Source organism: Mya arenaria, chromosome 16, assembly GCF_026914265.1.
Source record: "Mya arenaria isolate MELC-2E11 chromosome 16, ASM2691426v1".
In the NCBI taxonomy this organism is placed as follows: domain Eukaryota; kingdom Metazoa; phylum Mollusca; class Bivalvia; order Myida; family Myidae; genus Mya; species Mya arenaria.
The window spans coordinates 33735280-33751105 of record NC_069137.1 but is presented as its reverse complement, the minus strand read 5'-3'; the positions used below and the strand labels follow the sequence as shown (position 1 = coordinate 33751105).

At 34.0% G+C, this 15826-nt stretch overlaps 1 protein-coding gene across 3 annotated transcripts in view; it reads right to left on the bottom strand.

Moving 5' to 3' along the window:
- Window positions 1-1620: 1620 nt before the first annotated feature.
- The window catches only part of LOC128222015 (uncharacterized), a 38697-nt gene continuing 24491 nt past the window's right edge, over window positions 1621-15826 (bottom strand). For all 3 annotated transcript variants that reach the window (XM_052930756.1, XM_052930757.1, XM_052930758.1), the window contains 5 exons: window positions 13715-15826; window positions 12682-12766; window positions 11802-12001; window positions 9711-10469; window positions 1621-9004 (listed from right to left, as the gene is read on the bottom strand). The exon at window positions 13715-15826 is cut by the window's right edge and continues 1568 nt beyond it. In XM_052930756.1, coding sequence (XP_052786716.1) covers window positions 8135-9004; window positions 9711-10469; window positions 11802-12001; window positions 12682-12766; window positions 13715-15826 — 4026 coding nt within the window. In that variant the 3' untranslated portion in view covers window positions 1621-8134. The remainder of the gene's footprint in view (window positions 9005-9710; window positions 10470-11801; window positions 12002-12681; window positions 12767-13714) is intronic.

The window sequence follows — 15826 nt, the reverse complement described above, 5'->3', positions numbered from 1 at the left end:
GCATATTCATTGTAAGGTTGATATGTGGAAATAGTGTTGAAAATAGAAAAACTCTTGCAGTCAGGATGTGCTTCAAAAAACATCAACAAAAAGTAACAGTAAAACTGAATGTTTGTAATAATATTGACTTAAAATGTCACATTATTTTAAGTTGAAAGTGTATAAACTGCTTATATAATGATAACATTAATTTGAATTTGAAATTGATAGAAGAGAAAATTGGACTGTAAAGCCAAACATATGTGTATGACAAAGTGAGCATTTGAACATATCAATATTCATTATAATATGCAGGCATTGAAGACATTGTGTTGCAAAGAAATAAAAAAATACTTAAGCATTTCAAATGGCATTCATATTAATTCTATGAACTTGTCTTTCCTGTTTGTTGTTATGTTGATCTTTTGGTTTTGGGTTTCGCAACAAACGCTATGAAAAATACATGTACAGGTATTGTAAAAAAATTAGTATGAGTATGAAATCCTTTTTTTTTTCGCACCACCCATCCAACATTTTTTCCAAAAAATCCGTTAACCAATTAATAAAAAAATGGCCTGAAGGTCAATTGAAGTGTTTACCAATATGTTTACAATAATACGACAATGTTCATTTTTGCAACTTTCTGGCAAAACATTTAGTTATAATAATTAGTTATAGATCTAATAGTTATAAATCATTGTAAATTTTTATTTTTAATTCCTGTTTAGAAATATGGCTATTACTGTGGTCAATCTGGTGCCCTTGACTTTTGATCTAAAAATCAAAAGGGGTCTTCAATTGGGATCTTCAGGTTATGACTAACCTCCCCACAAAGTTTGATGACCGTAGGTCCAAGCATTCTCATTATGATGACCAGACTAGGTTTTTGTGTTAAAAGTCACTATGACATTGACTTTTGACCTCCATATCAATAAGGGTCACCTGCACGCAATGACCAACCTCCCTACCATGTTCGAAGATCTTAGGCCCAAGCACACCGACCAAAGTCTCTATAAAGTTTGAGGACCTTATGCCCCAGCATACTCTAGTTATCAATCAAAAAGACCTTTGACCTATTAACCTCGAAGGTCAGGACAAACTGCCCTACCAAGTTTAAGGTCCAGGGGTATCTAGTCCTGACTGACTGACTGACAGACAGACCGAAATGTGCAAAGCAATATACCCCTGCTTTTTCAAAGTGGTCTTAATTAAACGAAAATCAAATGAAAGGTAAAATGATTTAACCTGGATTTTATAGACAGTTTAAACAAAGTTACAATTGGCCATATATGCGTTTGCAAAGCACTAATGTAGAACAAGGGTAAAGGTCAAAAAGGTCAAAAAGGTAAAGTATAATATGTAGTTTACCTCCCATTGATCAAAAAGTAAAATAACTCATTCGAGTTTTAAAGCAATATATAATCATATATACAATTTTAAAATAATCTATAGCAAGTGACTAAGAACATTTTACCTTTTGGTGATAACCAGTATTAATCATAAACGAAGCTCTATTGCCAGGATTGAACCCATGAGGTTTTGCTACAGAGCCTTTTAAGCTAAACATCAAGCCATTATGGCATTATCTCCGACTATAATAAGTCTCTATATACCACATATATGTAAGATAAAGATCTGGTCTTTACATTTTATTATTGTGTCATAACACATTTTGTTTTGTTGCAATACATCTAGATGATAATTATATAATAGTTCACAACACTGGCTATTTTCAAACATTTTATGTATATTACAAAGAAACAAAATCATGTAAGTATTTTCACAAAGCACAATTAAGTGAATACACTAATTGCCGACTGTCATGTTGTAAGTTAAGGGATACATTTTATCTATGTTTTCAATAATTGTAAGCAAATTATCAGTTATCTTTCTATGGAAAATCGCCAATTTGAAATAGTTACTTATATACTAATTACATAACAAATAATTATACTCAACAATAAGGATTTACTTTCTTGTATTTAAATACGCCAAATTTAGAATATTCTTTGTATATTAAACTACTGATAAATTTGGGAACTATTTCAAATTATGCCAGGTTAAAGATTCATTCAAAAACAAAGTCAACTTTAAACATAATTGTTCAATAATAATTGTATTCAAAATCAATCAATGTCAAAACAGGGGAATAAATAACTTCTTTTGAGCATTAAAAATAGAAAAAAGTCAGTAAATATGGTGTAATTCACTAAATAAAAATGCAATTTGCTTTTTTCCAAACAAATTATTTCAGTACCGGTAATGTAATGAAAAGAAAATACAAAATTTAAGAGAACTTTCCCAACAGAAACAAGAAACATAATAATTGTTATCCTTAAGACAATAAATAAACAACTAAATGATTAAACACTTAAAAGAACCAGATTTAAAACAAAATAAAGAATCAAAAATGAAAATCCTGAGTGAACCTGAATACGCTAGATGTGACATGACTAAGACATAGGAAAATAAAACAAACAGAAGATCTAGGGCAAAAGTACAAACATTTGTAGACATACATGTTGTAGTAGACATAAGATAATGAAACAAACAGAAGATCTTGAGTAGAGTACAAATGTTTGTAGACTTAAGATAATAAAAACATCAGAAGATCTAGGGGAAAAGTACAAACGTTTGTAGACGTAAAATAATAAAAACATCGGAAGTTCTAGGGGAAAAGTAGAAATGTTTGTAGTCATAAGATAAAAGAACAAACAGAAGATCTAAAGAAAAAGTACAAACGTTTGTCGACATAAGATGTTAAGAAAATCAGATTTAGAGAAAAGTACAAACGTTTGTCGACATAAGATGTTAAGACAATCAGATCTAGAGAAAAAGTACAAACGTTTGTCGACATAAGATGTTAAGACAATCAGATCTTGAGAAAAAGTACAAATGTTTGTCGACATAAGATGTTAAGACAATCAGATCTAGAGAAAAGTACAAATGTTTGTCGACATAAGATGTTAAGACAATCAGATCTAGAGAAAAGTACAAAAGTTTGTTGACATAAGATGTTAAGACAATCAGATCTAGAGAAAAGTACAAACGTTTGTCGACATATTAAGATGTTAAGACAATCAGATCTAGAGAAAAGTACAAAAGTTTGTTGACATCAGATAAAAAAACAAACAGAAGATCTAGGGAAAAAGGTACAAACATTTGTAAAATGATATCAAATTAAAACACAACCTAAAACATGACAACAGATCTGTTTGCATTAAAGTAAAAAACGTCTAGAAATTCTATAAAAAGTCTGTAAAATACAATGTTAAAGGTTTCATGGCACTGTGTAAAGGTAAGCGTTACAAACATTATGTTAACGAACATTATGTGATTTTAGTTTTTATTACAGATCAATACTTCACCTTGTTGTGAGAAGACAATAAAAGCCATTGGAATGCACTGCACTTATTATCTTCTTGCACCAAGGTGGCGATTTATATCTTAATAACCTTGAACAAGAGCACAGCAGAGCAAGCATGAATGCTCGTCTGTTATCTATGAGAAACTGTTTCATACTTTTGCATGAATTTATAATTATTTTTTTAATGATATTTGCTTTCCTTTTAAATAAGTGTGTCAGTCCTTTATCTTTTCTTCAGGTACCTCCGAAAATAATGTAAATGGTTTTATATTTATCAACAATCATATTCCTATTCGTAAAAAAAATGTATTGGTAAAAAAACTTTTTTTATTTTTAAAAATCTAGTTATTTTATCATAATTATCATTTTCATACTCAAAAAGTGTAGTTTCCACTTGAGCAGTTCCCACTTATGTATCTACTCTGCATAATTGATTTTAGGTGAGTTGTGGTACAAATAATTACATGAAGTCATGATTTTAACTCTTTTATCACCCTTAGCTGGAATTGTTTCTTAAATGTTCCCTTAAAGCTGCACTCTCACAGATTGAACGTTTTGACAACTTTTTTATTTTTTATCTTGGAACGAGCCAATTTTTGCGAAATCCATGAAAACCAGTTATATAAGACTGCTGACAAAAAAAAGATCGCAGATTTTAATATTTGAGTAAAATTTTTGATGTTTAATGCATTTTTCTTAAACCGTTAGTAGCGATTTAAGCCATAAAACATTAATTTTCGAACGAAAATATGAAAAACCTATGATCTGATTTGTTGTCGGCAATCTTATATCATTGATTTGAAGATGTTAACGCCAAAATTTGCTCTTTCAAAGACAAACAAAAAAAGTTTTAAAAATGGTATATCTGTTAGAGTGCAGCTTTAAAAATGATAATAAAACTTCTTGCTGGTATGAATAATCAAGCAATCTTGTACAATAATCTACACCGTTCAATATTATAAAATAATGTAAATGAGTGTTAAAACATTCAGTCTATAAATAGTATATACACATGACAGGCATTATTATGCTAAAAGCACACAAAGTACATACAAAGCACATCGCATATAGCATACTATTATACATTATGAAGGTAGCCATTAGCCACATTTTTTTTATAAATATACAAAAACAATTAACATTATAACTCAACTATCTTTCAACAGATTTAAAAAAACTTAAAAGTATCAAAGCCCAAACTTCTCAAATAATCTCAAGTCCATCATAACAGGATTAAGCTTAGCTCACTTTTTTTCATTTCAATGTTTACATTGTGTTATTTTCTTTTTCTTTTAGAGAGTTTTAAACGATTTTATTTATTAGACAGTCACAAAGAACTATTTTTTTTATTTCTAAAATCAAGTATAAGTAATTTGGTGAAATGAAATCAGGGCTGGTATTCAATATAAAAACTAAAATTAATTTAAGGGTCATGCATCATTGACTTCATTCACTCTATTGGTCAGTTATAAATAGCATGTAATCTGATTAGCTACATCATTCTAAGCTCCAATTATGACCAATATTGAATACCAGCCAAGATCTGAAAGCATGTTTGTATTAAGATTTTTCAAGAAATTTGGACCTGAATGTCCAAATCAAATAGTCAGAACTGGAATGAAAGTATTCTTATATTTAACTTAACAAAAACTAGTTACATTTTCATACAGAATAAAACACAAAAATCACAATTGAAACTTTTTTTCAAAAATATCATCAACTACAACAATACAAACTTATCCACTTTTTTTGATATATATAGCAAACATATTAACAATGAATTTTCAACACTGGAATGGAAAGTTATTTTTTTTAAATAAATATTCATAGCACAAACCAGTTTTGTTTGAGTTTCTTCTTTATGGTTCAACAAAATGAAACATACAAAAAAACAGACATCATAAAATTTTCTTTCTTACATTTTTAATGATTTTATTCAAAATACGTTTGACATGGTTTTAATTGATCATTGAAAATGTCATCAAGGACTTATTTCAATGAATCTCCAGTAACATAAAAAACATAACTTTTTTTGAAAATAAGGACACATATCCTGTTTTTAAATTTTATGATTTCTAAACATGACAAACTTAAGGAAATTACTTAAATTGTTTTATTAATACATGTACCTGCCTATGTTTATTTAAGTACAAAGTTGAAAGACAATACCTGAACGTACCGAAGACCACAATTAAGCCTCAAGTTACATTAAATCTTAACGCGTTGACAACAAAGTTCTCGTCAAATGCAATATTTACATGACATTCATTTGATTGAAGTCTCATAAAATACAATATAGGAAGACTGTAAGAACATTGTCAGCTTACAGTGGCACACAGGCAGACTATTTCAGTGGGTGGCTTGATAAGTCAGGAACTATAGTTTGTGGACTAGGTGATGAAGCAACATTATTAAAACGACAATCTCATGGTGAGAACGCCGATTATCATCAGCTATTATTTATATTTAGTACAAAAAGGGTCATTACTCAATATCTATTAAAGCAAGAGTTATAAGCCTTGCAATTCATATGTGCCTTAAGAAGCTGGCAAGATGTGTACCCTGTTTCATTTGAATATCTTGAATGCTTTTTAAGTTATAGCCAAGGTTTAAGTTTTACCACGACGATGATGCAGTGGATGACACAAAGGCTAATATAATAGCACAACTTTTTTTCTTTAAAATAAGACAAGCTAAAAAGCAAGAAAAAAAATACAAATGTCAATTAATTTTTCGCATATATTCCAACTGGGCCTTGTAATTATTGAGTCAGGGCATTCTTTGCAACTAAATTTGGCTTTGCCAAACCAATGTTTTTCTGAGAACAGCCTTAGTAACAAAAATATAAAAGCAATGTGAATGAGTTTTATACATGAAAATAAACCAACAACAACGCAGCCAACAAAAACAATAAATATTGCACAGAGTTTATCGTTGAAATCACAAAATTTGGTTTTGAACATAAACAGCAAAAGCATTGTCGATAATATAAAGGTGTAAGTTTACTTATGTGTATATATCACTGTTACATTCTACACACAATATGTGTAAGTTTACATGTACATGTGTATATCAATGCCACATTCTAAACACAATATATAACATACATTATAAGTATGTACACTACACTTTCGGTAAAAATATTAACAACTTGAATGAAAATTGTGTAAGCATCAGAACTTTGTCAACACAGATAGTAATAATATTAACAGACAAATAGAACAGGTTTTAGCTCAACAGATATAGAAGGGTGCTGCATCCCAGGGCTTTCATTAAAGGAAATTTGGAAGTACATAACTCCCTAGAAATTGGCTTAAACTTCTAAAATTGATTCCTTGGAAGTACAAACTTTCCTATACTTTTTTAAAAAACTTCTAAAAGTTGAAGGCTTGGAAGTTCAAAATATCAAAACCTGGTCTCATTTTCAATTCCGTTTTAAAGTAAAATGAATTATTTTAATATACATCTGTAATTCATTGGCATAATAGTTGAAAAATAGTGGAACAAATTGTAGTGTTTGAAAAACTAAAACTTCCAATATTGATGGTAAGAAAGTTCATAAATTCAGTTTCAAATTCTTAATGGAAGCCCTGTAGAGCACCCTGCAATTCTTGGCAGTACCCTTCGGCCTTGATGGTGACCAGCATGTGCACCCTTCTGTCTTTTTAAAACTGAATGCTTTAGAAAATAAAATAATTCCTTAATTTTGTATACATGTATGATTATTAACCCATACAAACTTAATATATCTGGCAGTTAAAACATACTTCAATTAAACACATATCAAACATTTTTTGTCAAATTTATTACATTAAAGTTCTTAACAGCCCAATGCAAGGTGTCCATTTCACCCTTACAACCCTGTCCCTTTTCTGCAGGACCCTGTCCCTTTCAGCACCCTGTCCCTTTTCTGCAGCACCCTGCCCTTTTTAAAACCTTGCTAAAACCCTGTCAGAAAACTGGTATTATCTGTGTGAAAACTTATCATCTTACAAGTCCTTTTACAAATAAGGTGTTCTAACTCTTTAAACATACAACACTGAGAGTCAGTGTATAGAAAGTACATTACAAGTTAACAGTTTATGAAATATTATAACATGGAAAAAGGCATTATGAATTCATGGCCTACAATGTTAATAAGGGGCAGACAGGTCAACCTATAATCGACATTACACCGACACCCAACCCGATATTAATATTCAAAACTGTAAAACCAATTCCAGAGAAATTTACAATTCATGTCATGATTACCCTGAACAAAAAATACACCAAAATTTGGATCCAATAAATAAAGTAGGTAATTATGGTAATCAAGGGCAGTGTAACTCGTATTTAGTGTCATGTCAATGAATTGAGTGTATGAATTCCAATTCATCTGTAGGTTTTTGCATGAATTTTCAATGCAGGTTCAGGCAATGGTATTTTAATTATATTAATATGCCCAATAGTAATACCTACATGTAGAAAAAGATCTTCATTGAAGACCAATGTACTTTTTTGCATGTAATGGAAGCAATGAATTCATTGAGGCATGAGGTTAAGACTAGAAACTCTTATTATTAAAATGTCACAAAAAAAGGATTTTTGGCACAAAAGTCAATAATTCACCGCAAAAAAAGCTGTTGTTTATTTGTATGTTTTGTTATACTTTAACTAATTCTAATTGCAACAATGACCTTTTTTAAAAATAAAGTCTTTCTGACTTTGGTGCCAAAAATCCCCTAATGCGACACAAATTCAGGTAGAAACTTCAGTTCTTTGCAGACAGACCCAGTTGTGGGCCTTATTCTAATTTGCAGTTTCTGTGGCAGCAGCATGGCACCGTATACATTCCAACAAGCTACCCGCACTGGCTTTCAACAAAAACTTCATACGGTAAAAATCCCGAATGTTACATCGAGAGCCCTTCTGAACACGTTTTGCGAAATCATGAATCAACGCAGCACGCTCTTTTTCTAACCACATGGATAACTTTGGTTCAATATTGCTTTGTCGATCATCGTCATATTCTGGATTATTTTCACCGGGACCCCAAAGTATGAATTCAATGTAGCTCCGTACTACTGGCAAGCATTCTAACACACCCGCTTCCAGTAAATCTGTCATTTTCTGAATTCCTGTGTACGTATAAAATGCGGAATCGTCAAGTACCGCTGACGCATCACATTTCGCGCACATATCTTGTAGGAATTTTTCTAAAAATAGACAAACACGATCGATTCTTTGGTCCTCGGGTGAGCGAACTTGTGGCAAAAATGAGACAGTTTCGCCTAGACAGTATGGATTAGATATCAAATACAAATCATGAAAATCACACTCGGAAATTGGATGTCCTTCTTCAAGACAATGTGACATTGCGCTTAACAATTGGAGAACAAAAAATAACACTTTTCGCAAAAAGTCTTTTTGATTCTCGCAAACTGTTTCCAACGAGCCCATATGGTAATTCAAGCTCTCAGTAATGTCAAAAATTCCTACTGCAATGTAACATTTGGCCATGTTCGCGAGTGTCTGGCTGGCGCCTGTTTCCAATATTTGACTAGTTTTGATAAACTCCTCTGTAAGATAGGAGAATGGAACATGGTCTGTGAATATGCACGTAGGTTTAAGAAGACTTGGGTGATTGGCTGCAGTAATCTCAGGCCTGGAGTGAAGAAGCTGAAATGGACCAATCAAATCACGGGTTACAAAATAATTCATGTACTATGGACATAGCATATAAATATCAATTGCTATGAAGTTTTTATCCATCCATGTAAAAGTAATGCTGAATTGATGAACCCAGTTCATCGAAAGTGATTAAAAAAATTTTACCCAAGTATATTTTGACTATAAAATCAATAAAATAATTATGGAACTTTTTGTTATGATGTCTTACGTGCCATTGCCTGTATAAAACTACCTTTTGTCAATCATCATTACTTTTCTGTAATGTCTCATGTGATAATTTTAAATACTACTCGTGTGCAGTTTAAAAATAGATTTCTTGCTTTCTCAGAGTCAAGCGCCTGGGCAAAATAGGTGCTTATAAAATATTATTGAAAATCCATGTTAATTGACACAAAAATCTAAAAATAGGAATTTAAATACACTTGAAACAGTCATAATAATTAGGAAACAATTAATCGCTTCTTAGTTGAAATGCAGCCGAAACCGGTGTAAACAATATCTGTTTGGTATGATAAAATAGATATCAGATGCCATGGAGGGTGATAGTTTATCATGTTAAACCTCATAACATTAATGTCAATTTTGGATAATTCCCCGTTTTCATTAACGTTCTCGAGTTAACATTAAATGCTATCACCCTCCTTAGCATCTGATAATTATGTTATAACACTGTTATCAACAAAAAAAAACTAACCATAACTTGACATGTTGACATGGTGGTCCTCATTTTTGCATTATAAATAATGCTTCGGTCTGACGTATGAATTGGTTTTCCATAGATATCAAAGTCGTGCCATTTAAGCGGTCCGACGGATCCCAGTTGTATATTTTCTTTCATGAAACACTTCTCATGCTGTGTGTAAATTTCCCGAATCGTCCCTAAATTCATGCTCGTAATTTGACCCAACATATCACGTAATTGTTCTTCATTCAAAAACACTGTCGCACCCGGTCGATTCATCGCAACATATTGCTCAAATCCCGATCCAATTGGTCTTGGCCGCCGTCTTGGAATCGGTCTTGGTCGAGATAAACTGTTGCTCGCAGATGACAGTTCTGATTCTGAAGAAAATGAGTCTTTCTTTTTCAAGGAAGTCGGTAGTTGAGTAATATTTATAGCTTGTGACTGATCATTCACACCATAAACATGCCCATGTTGGTTTTCTTCTTGTTTGTTATCACTCATGTTTGATTCAATTTTGCCATAACCATTTGTTATTTCTTCATAAATAGGTTGGTTAGCCAACAAGTCTCTCCTTTCTGGTGAAATATCAGCCTGTGCATTTTGAATACCATCAGGTTTGTCATGAGCCATTTCATTGGTTGATGTAGTCTTGTGATCCTTGTCAGCCATATTGGTTGCTATGCTACCTAGACTGGTCACTGTTTCTGCCACAGAGAGGCTGACTGGTTCCTGGTGTAACTGGTTTGCGCGGACTGGTTCTAAGTAGCCCTGTGAATGTACAAATCAGCATGTTACAAGGCACAAATTCATGAGTAAACATATATAGTATTTCATACATTATGCTTAGTCCATCTATATCTGTAATAAATGCATTCCATTAAACCTCACTCCTTTTGTTTCCTATCCATTTACAAAGCAATCTTCAGTGGGCAACCATTTTCTCTGTTACCCCTCTCTGTAACCCACAAGCACACAGTAACCCGATGATGTCATAGTATGACGTGATAATAGTTCACCTTTAAACGTTTGTCTATACCATTCAGGTGCTTTGTTTATATTTTGTTATCAGACAACAATGACTTTGTTCAAAAAAATCACAAAAGAAAGTAATAATGTAAGTTTTGTCCAGTATAAAAAATTAATATTTCCCCTCTTGAGGGGAACAGTGCATCTTGTCAACCCTCGGCAAACACTGGCAACCTCAGGTGAAGCCACTGTCGAAAGTGTTGCCTTGGGTTAACATGACACACTGTTTCCCTCAAGGGAGGCAATATTTATATGCATTGTAATATCACCATTTCTTATGAAATCACTAGAGGTGTATTAAATATAATTCATAGGCATTTTCGGAGTTCCTGCAATAAGGTGACGAAAATGATTAAAGTCAGAATGTTTATATCCTCAAAACATGGTCACTGCTAAAGGCAAGGCAATGGTTACTATACAGGATGTTAATAATCTTATAACAAAGCCTTTAACAGGCATTTTCCCCTACTGCTTAAGTTTCATTCCTCTTACAAGGAGTCAGAAAAAGAGGAGCTGGAAAAACCCTGTCCTTATTGCAGAAAATGTTCAATAAATCAGAATGCCGCAGAGCGAACACCTGAAACGCTTGACAATTGTTGCTTTAAGTCCAACAAGGGTCATAACTCAAACATTTGTAAAAGCCAGAGTTATGGGCTTTTCTAAACATTTCATTTTGTCACTGTAACATGAATACCAAGTTTCATTCAAATATCTTTCACAGTTTTGTGGTTCTGGCCGTGATTTTCATTTTCCCATGTGGCCTACCACAGACACCAAGGCATGAATAAATTTTTGTTCTTTGAAAAAGGGACCCCAAATGTCTGATTAATACTGGTAATCAAAATGATTTACTGCCAATATTTAAGCATCTTTCAGATTTCATATATGGCCAGGGCGCCATGTACCCAGTAATTATCATTCCCGGCAAAATATGAAATAAAGTTCATCTCAAAGGCCCTGAGGGGGCGTAACTCCAATTCATTATACGGTTGAACTTGGTGAATAACAATTACACTGTAACAAAGTTTCATGGAAATTGGATAAAGTTACTTTGTCATATAACCTCATTCTTACCTCACTCCCCGTCATTGAAGGGGGCCTCAGACCAATCACATGGACATTTTCCACCACATGATCATACAGGTTTTTCTTATCCATAACTGGTGGTGTTGGGGCCTCATTTTTAATGAACTCGTAGAGATTTTCCACCGAATCCCGCGGTGATAACTCGCATTTCTCGCCAGCTGAGGTTGATCCAGAGGACGTTGAACCCCCTGCAACAAAAACAATTGTTCTTAAAACATTTTTTTTATTTGATATCAAATCATTATTATGTGTATTGGATCAGACTAGAAAAAAGGTGGGATAAGTCACATTTCTCGCTAGCTGTGGATGTTGATCCCACTGAAAAATTGTGGACTACTTTTTCAAATTGTCCTAATTTTATAGCCCAATTTTTTTAAACAAGTCTGTTTAATAATACAAGCCTAGAGCACACTATTTTTGTAAGGGTATTATAATTTGTGTAAGATTTGTTCTGAGACTTTTAAAGGAAATTCTTTTCATATAATCAAGATAATCTTAATGTAATAAGTTACACTCAATAAGATGCTGAAAACTGTCACATGTTTTCTTCTATAAATTGTGGCATTTAACCATAAAACTATGAATATATTGGACTAAACTTGACAAATCTCTGGGGCACACACATATTTTTGGAATGGTCAACAAATCAGGTGAAACAGGTCAGTCTTTCTACTGAGGTGGAACAAGGATACCTGGGTTCAAAGTATTTTAATACCCTATAAAGCAATGCACTACTTTGATATACCGTAAGTCTACAGAACTACATGTAGTTAACACTGGCAATGACACTGGCTATAATATAATTTTGACCTTTTTTTTCAAAGAAAGAAGGGCTAAGTATTGACTCATGTTGACACTGTATATATACCTGACAGGAATGGGTTGTCATCTCCTCCGATTGTTATTGTGTTGCGACGGTTCACCACCTTGTTGGAAGACATATCTGTGATGAGCTGAAATGTATGGAAATATTGTAAAAGCCTCTCCTTTATATAAGCATCTTTTTTTATGATTTAGAACTAAAAAACATATTGTCTCAGAATCAGCTGATTTTGGTACCAATGCCTTTAAAGTGACTCTCTCATGTTTTTGGACAAACAATAAGTTTTACAGGTAATGCATCTGAAAACACTTAGTTTATCATTATTTTACTTTATGATATCGAAATTGATCAACAAAATACAGTTATAGCATAAAAATGTGTTTTAGTTTTAGTGCCGTTCAAGCCCACGCCGATACAGTCAAGAAATAAATAGAAAACTGCTGGCTAGTCCACACGGCCACCAGGACTTCAACAAAAAAGGTGTATATGTTGACCTATTTATGATACATTGATAACATCACGTGATAATGTCAATCAACCAATTACACAACATCACAGCCGTAATTAATATTCAATTACATTATAAACACAGTTACGCTAATGAAAATTGTGTTCTTCAAAGGGTTCCAGCTTTAGGTATTTTTGTTTTAGCACTCCTTCTGATTTGCCACACTTTATTTCGTAATAAAAAAATTGCATTTTACAAACCATGAGCGAGTCACTTAAATTCCGTCATATAAGAGAAATCACAATAGAGCAGATCTCAATTGTTTTGAAAACTGCTTTTGTAACGCTTTTAGCCATAACACATCAATTTTCGAACATAAATATGGAACAGTGCAATCTGATATTTTGTCAGCAGTCTTGTATCACTGGTTTCCCCGGCATTTAATGCAAAAAATTGTCCAAGACATAAAAAAAAGTTGCAGTTGTGAGAGTGTAGCTTGAAGCTAATAAATGATTGAACAAGTTTATTGAATATCGGCCAAGTGCCGTATGACATAAATGATGCAAATATTACATGTCTAACATTTAGGTCAAAGACTATAAAAAAAATCATCGTACATTAATCACTTACCACAGGACCAGAGATATCTTTGACATCGATTCTCTTAAGGTGGTGGTCACCCAAGACAGCCGATTCCGTTATCGATTTTGTCCGCTTGATCGATGAAGTACCAGACTGCTTATTCTTATTTCGATTCAACTTGCCCAGGAAACTCTTACGACTATTTCCCGCTTGTTTTGGAAGTTCGATTTTTTCCAAATGAATTGGAACTTCTTCCGATTGAATAGAAGCATTTGATTGTGCCTGTTGATCGTTATCCGCTGTTGCTGTTGTTGTTACTGACAATGGTTGTATTGGAGGTGGTGGTGGCGATTGAGTCGGATGCATTGCATGAGATCTTGGACTGATTTCAGCATTTGATGAAGTAATTTTCAAATCATCCTTTGATGAGCTTCGACTACGCTGTACTTCCTTAGGCGAAGAACTCCTTGGTAAATCCTTATCCTTGGTCAAAAGTTTGTTCGCTTCTGAAGGAAGCGATTTTGATTTTTCAGGAACCGAAGTCTTTTGCTTATCATTAGGAAGTGATTTTGATTTTTCAAGACTGTTGTGTTTAGAAACAATAGGTGGTGCTGGAGGGGCGCTCATTTTTCTTACCTCTGGCGCATTCCCTCCATGTTGTTCTTTACTTAACTTTTGTTCCAGCTCTTTAGCAAAAGAAAGACCTTTGGCTTGTGGTTCATGTTTAGATTCAACCTGACTAGCTGGTAGGCTCTGAATACTGATTTCTGAGGCATTTGAGGCCAGGGAAGCATTGGAGCCAGTTAAAATATTTGGCATTGAGGCCCTTCCAGGGGCTATTGGTGCAACAATTCTTTTGGGAGATTTTGCTCTTTTTCTTAGAACCTTAGGATCAGCAGGCCTGTCTGGCTTTTTATTCCCTTCATTCAATTTTCCAGAATCTTCCACAGAACTTGTGCTTGGTAGCTTCTCCTTATGACTTCCTGTGACAGTGGAGCTATTTATAGCACTAGCTGTGCTATTTATAGTAACAGGAGGGGTATTCCTGTCAGAATTGTCCAATGATTTTGCAGTCGTTGAAACGGGGCGAGGTTTCATTGCAACAGGTGGTTTGGGCGGAGGTACATTTGGGATATCCCTAGGTTTCCCTTCAGGGTGGTCCCTCGTTCTAGGACGGGATCTTGGGGCCCCACCCTCAGAATTCCCCCTTGCCCTTGGCTTAGGGGCCCCTGTAGCATCAGTTAACTCCCTTGGTGGATTTTGAGGCAAAGGTGGGGCCTCTTTTCCCTTTGGACTAGTAGGTTTGGATGGATCTTTTTCCTCAGTCCTTGGTATTGCAACCGGTACTGTTAAACTCTTTGAAGGAGTTGAATTTGTGCTTGAAACAGTGCTTGAAACATTGCTACTTTTCTGACTAGAATTTTTATCTGATTTTTCAGTTTTTACATTGTCTTTAGCTTTCACTCTGACCTCCGGGTTAGGTGACTGCTTTTGACTAGTACCTGCATCTATTTGAGCTTGGCTTGGTTTTGGGCTCACTGGCCTTACTGGTACTACCTTGGCTTTCATTTGTGGTGAATCTCTCTTATTGTCTTTCACACTGTCTCCACTACCATTCTTTTCTGATTCATAACTAGCAGTGTCAACCTCTGTATAGGGATCAGACATTGTCAATATATTTGTAGTCAATGTATCAGTACTTGCGGTCAAATCACTGTCAGAATCCTTTCTCCCACCAAATATCCTACTGAAGAAACCACCAATTCCACCACCAGTCTTCTTATTCCCTTTGTCCTTCTCACTAGCTTTCCCCTTACTATCAAAGTCTGAACTATTACCAGAACTAGTGCTACCCATATCTGACTTAGAACCCCCTTGTGCCTTGGTAAAAGCTTTTTCTTGTGCTTCAAGTGGAGTGGTACCAATAGTCTTACCTAAAGGTACCATCTTAAATGTTGGTTCTTTACTCTGAGCAGCTCTAAGTTCAGCCTGCTTCTCAGGGGTGCTTGTTAAGTCCTGAGGTGGCTCAGGCGGGCAACTAGGAGGTCGCGGGGCTCGACCTTTAGCTCTATGCTTTCTTAAATTAGCTGCAAGATGCACCATCTTAGCTTCCAAATCTGCGGATTTTTCTCTTGCATCTTTTCTCCTATCACCTTTCTC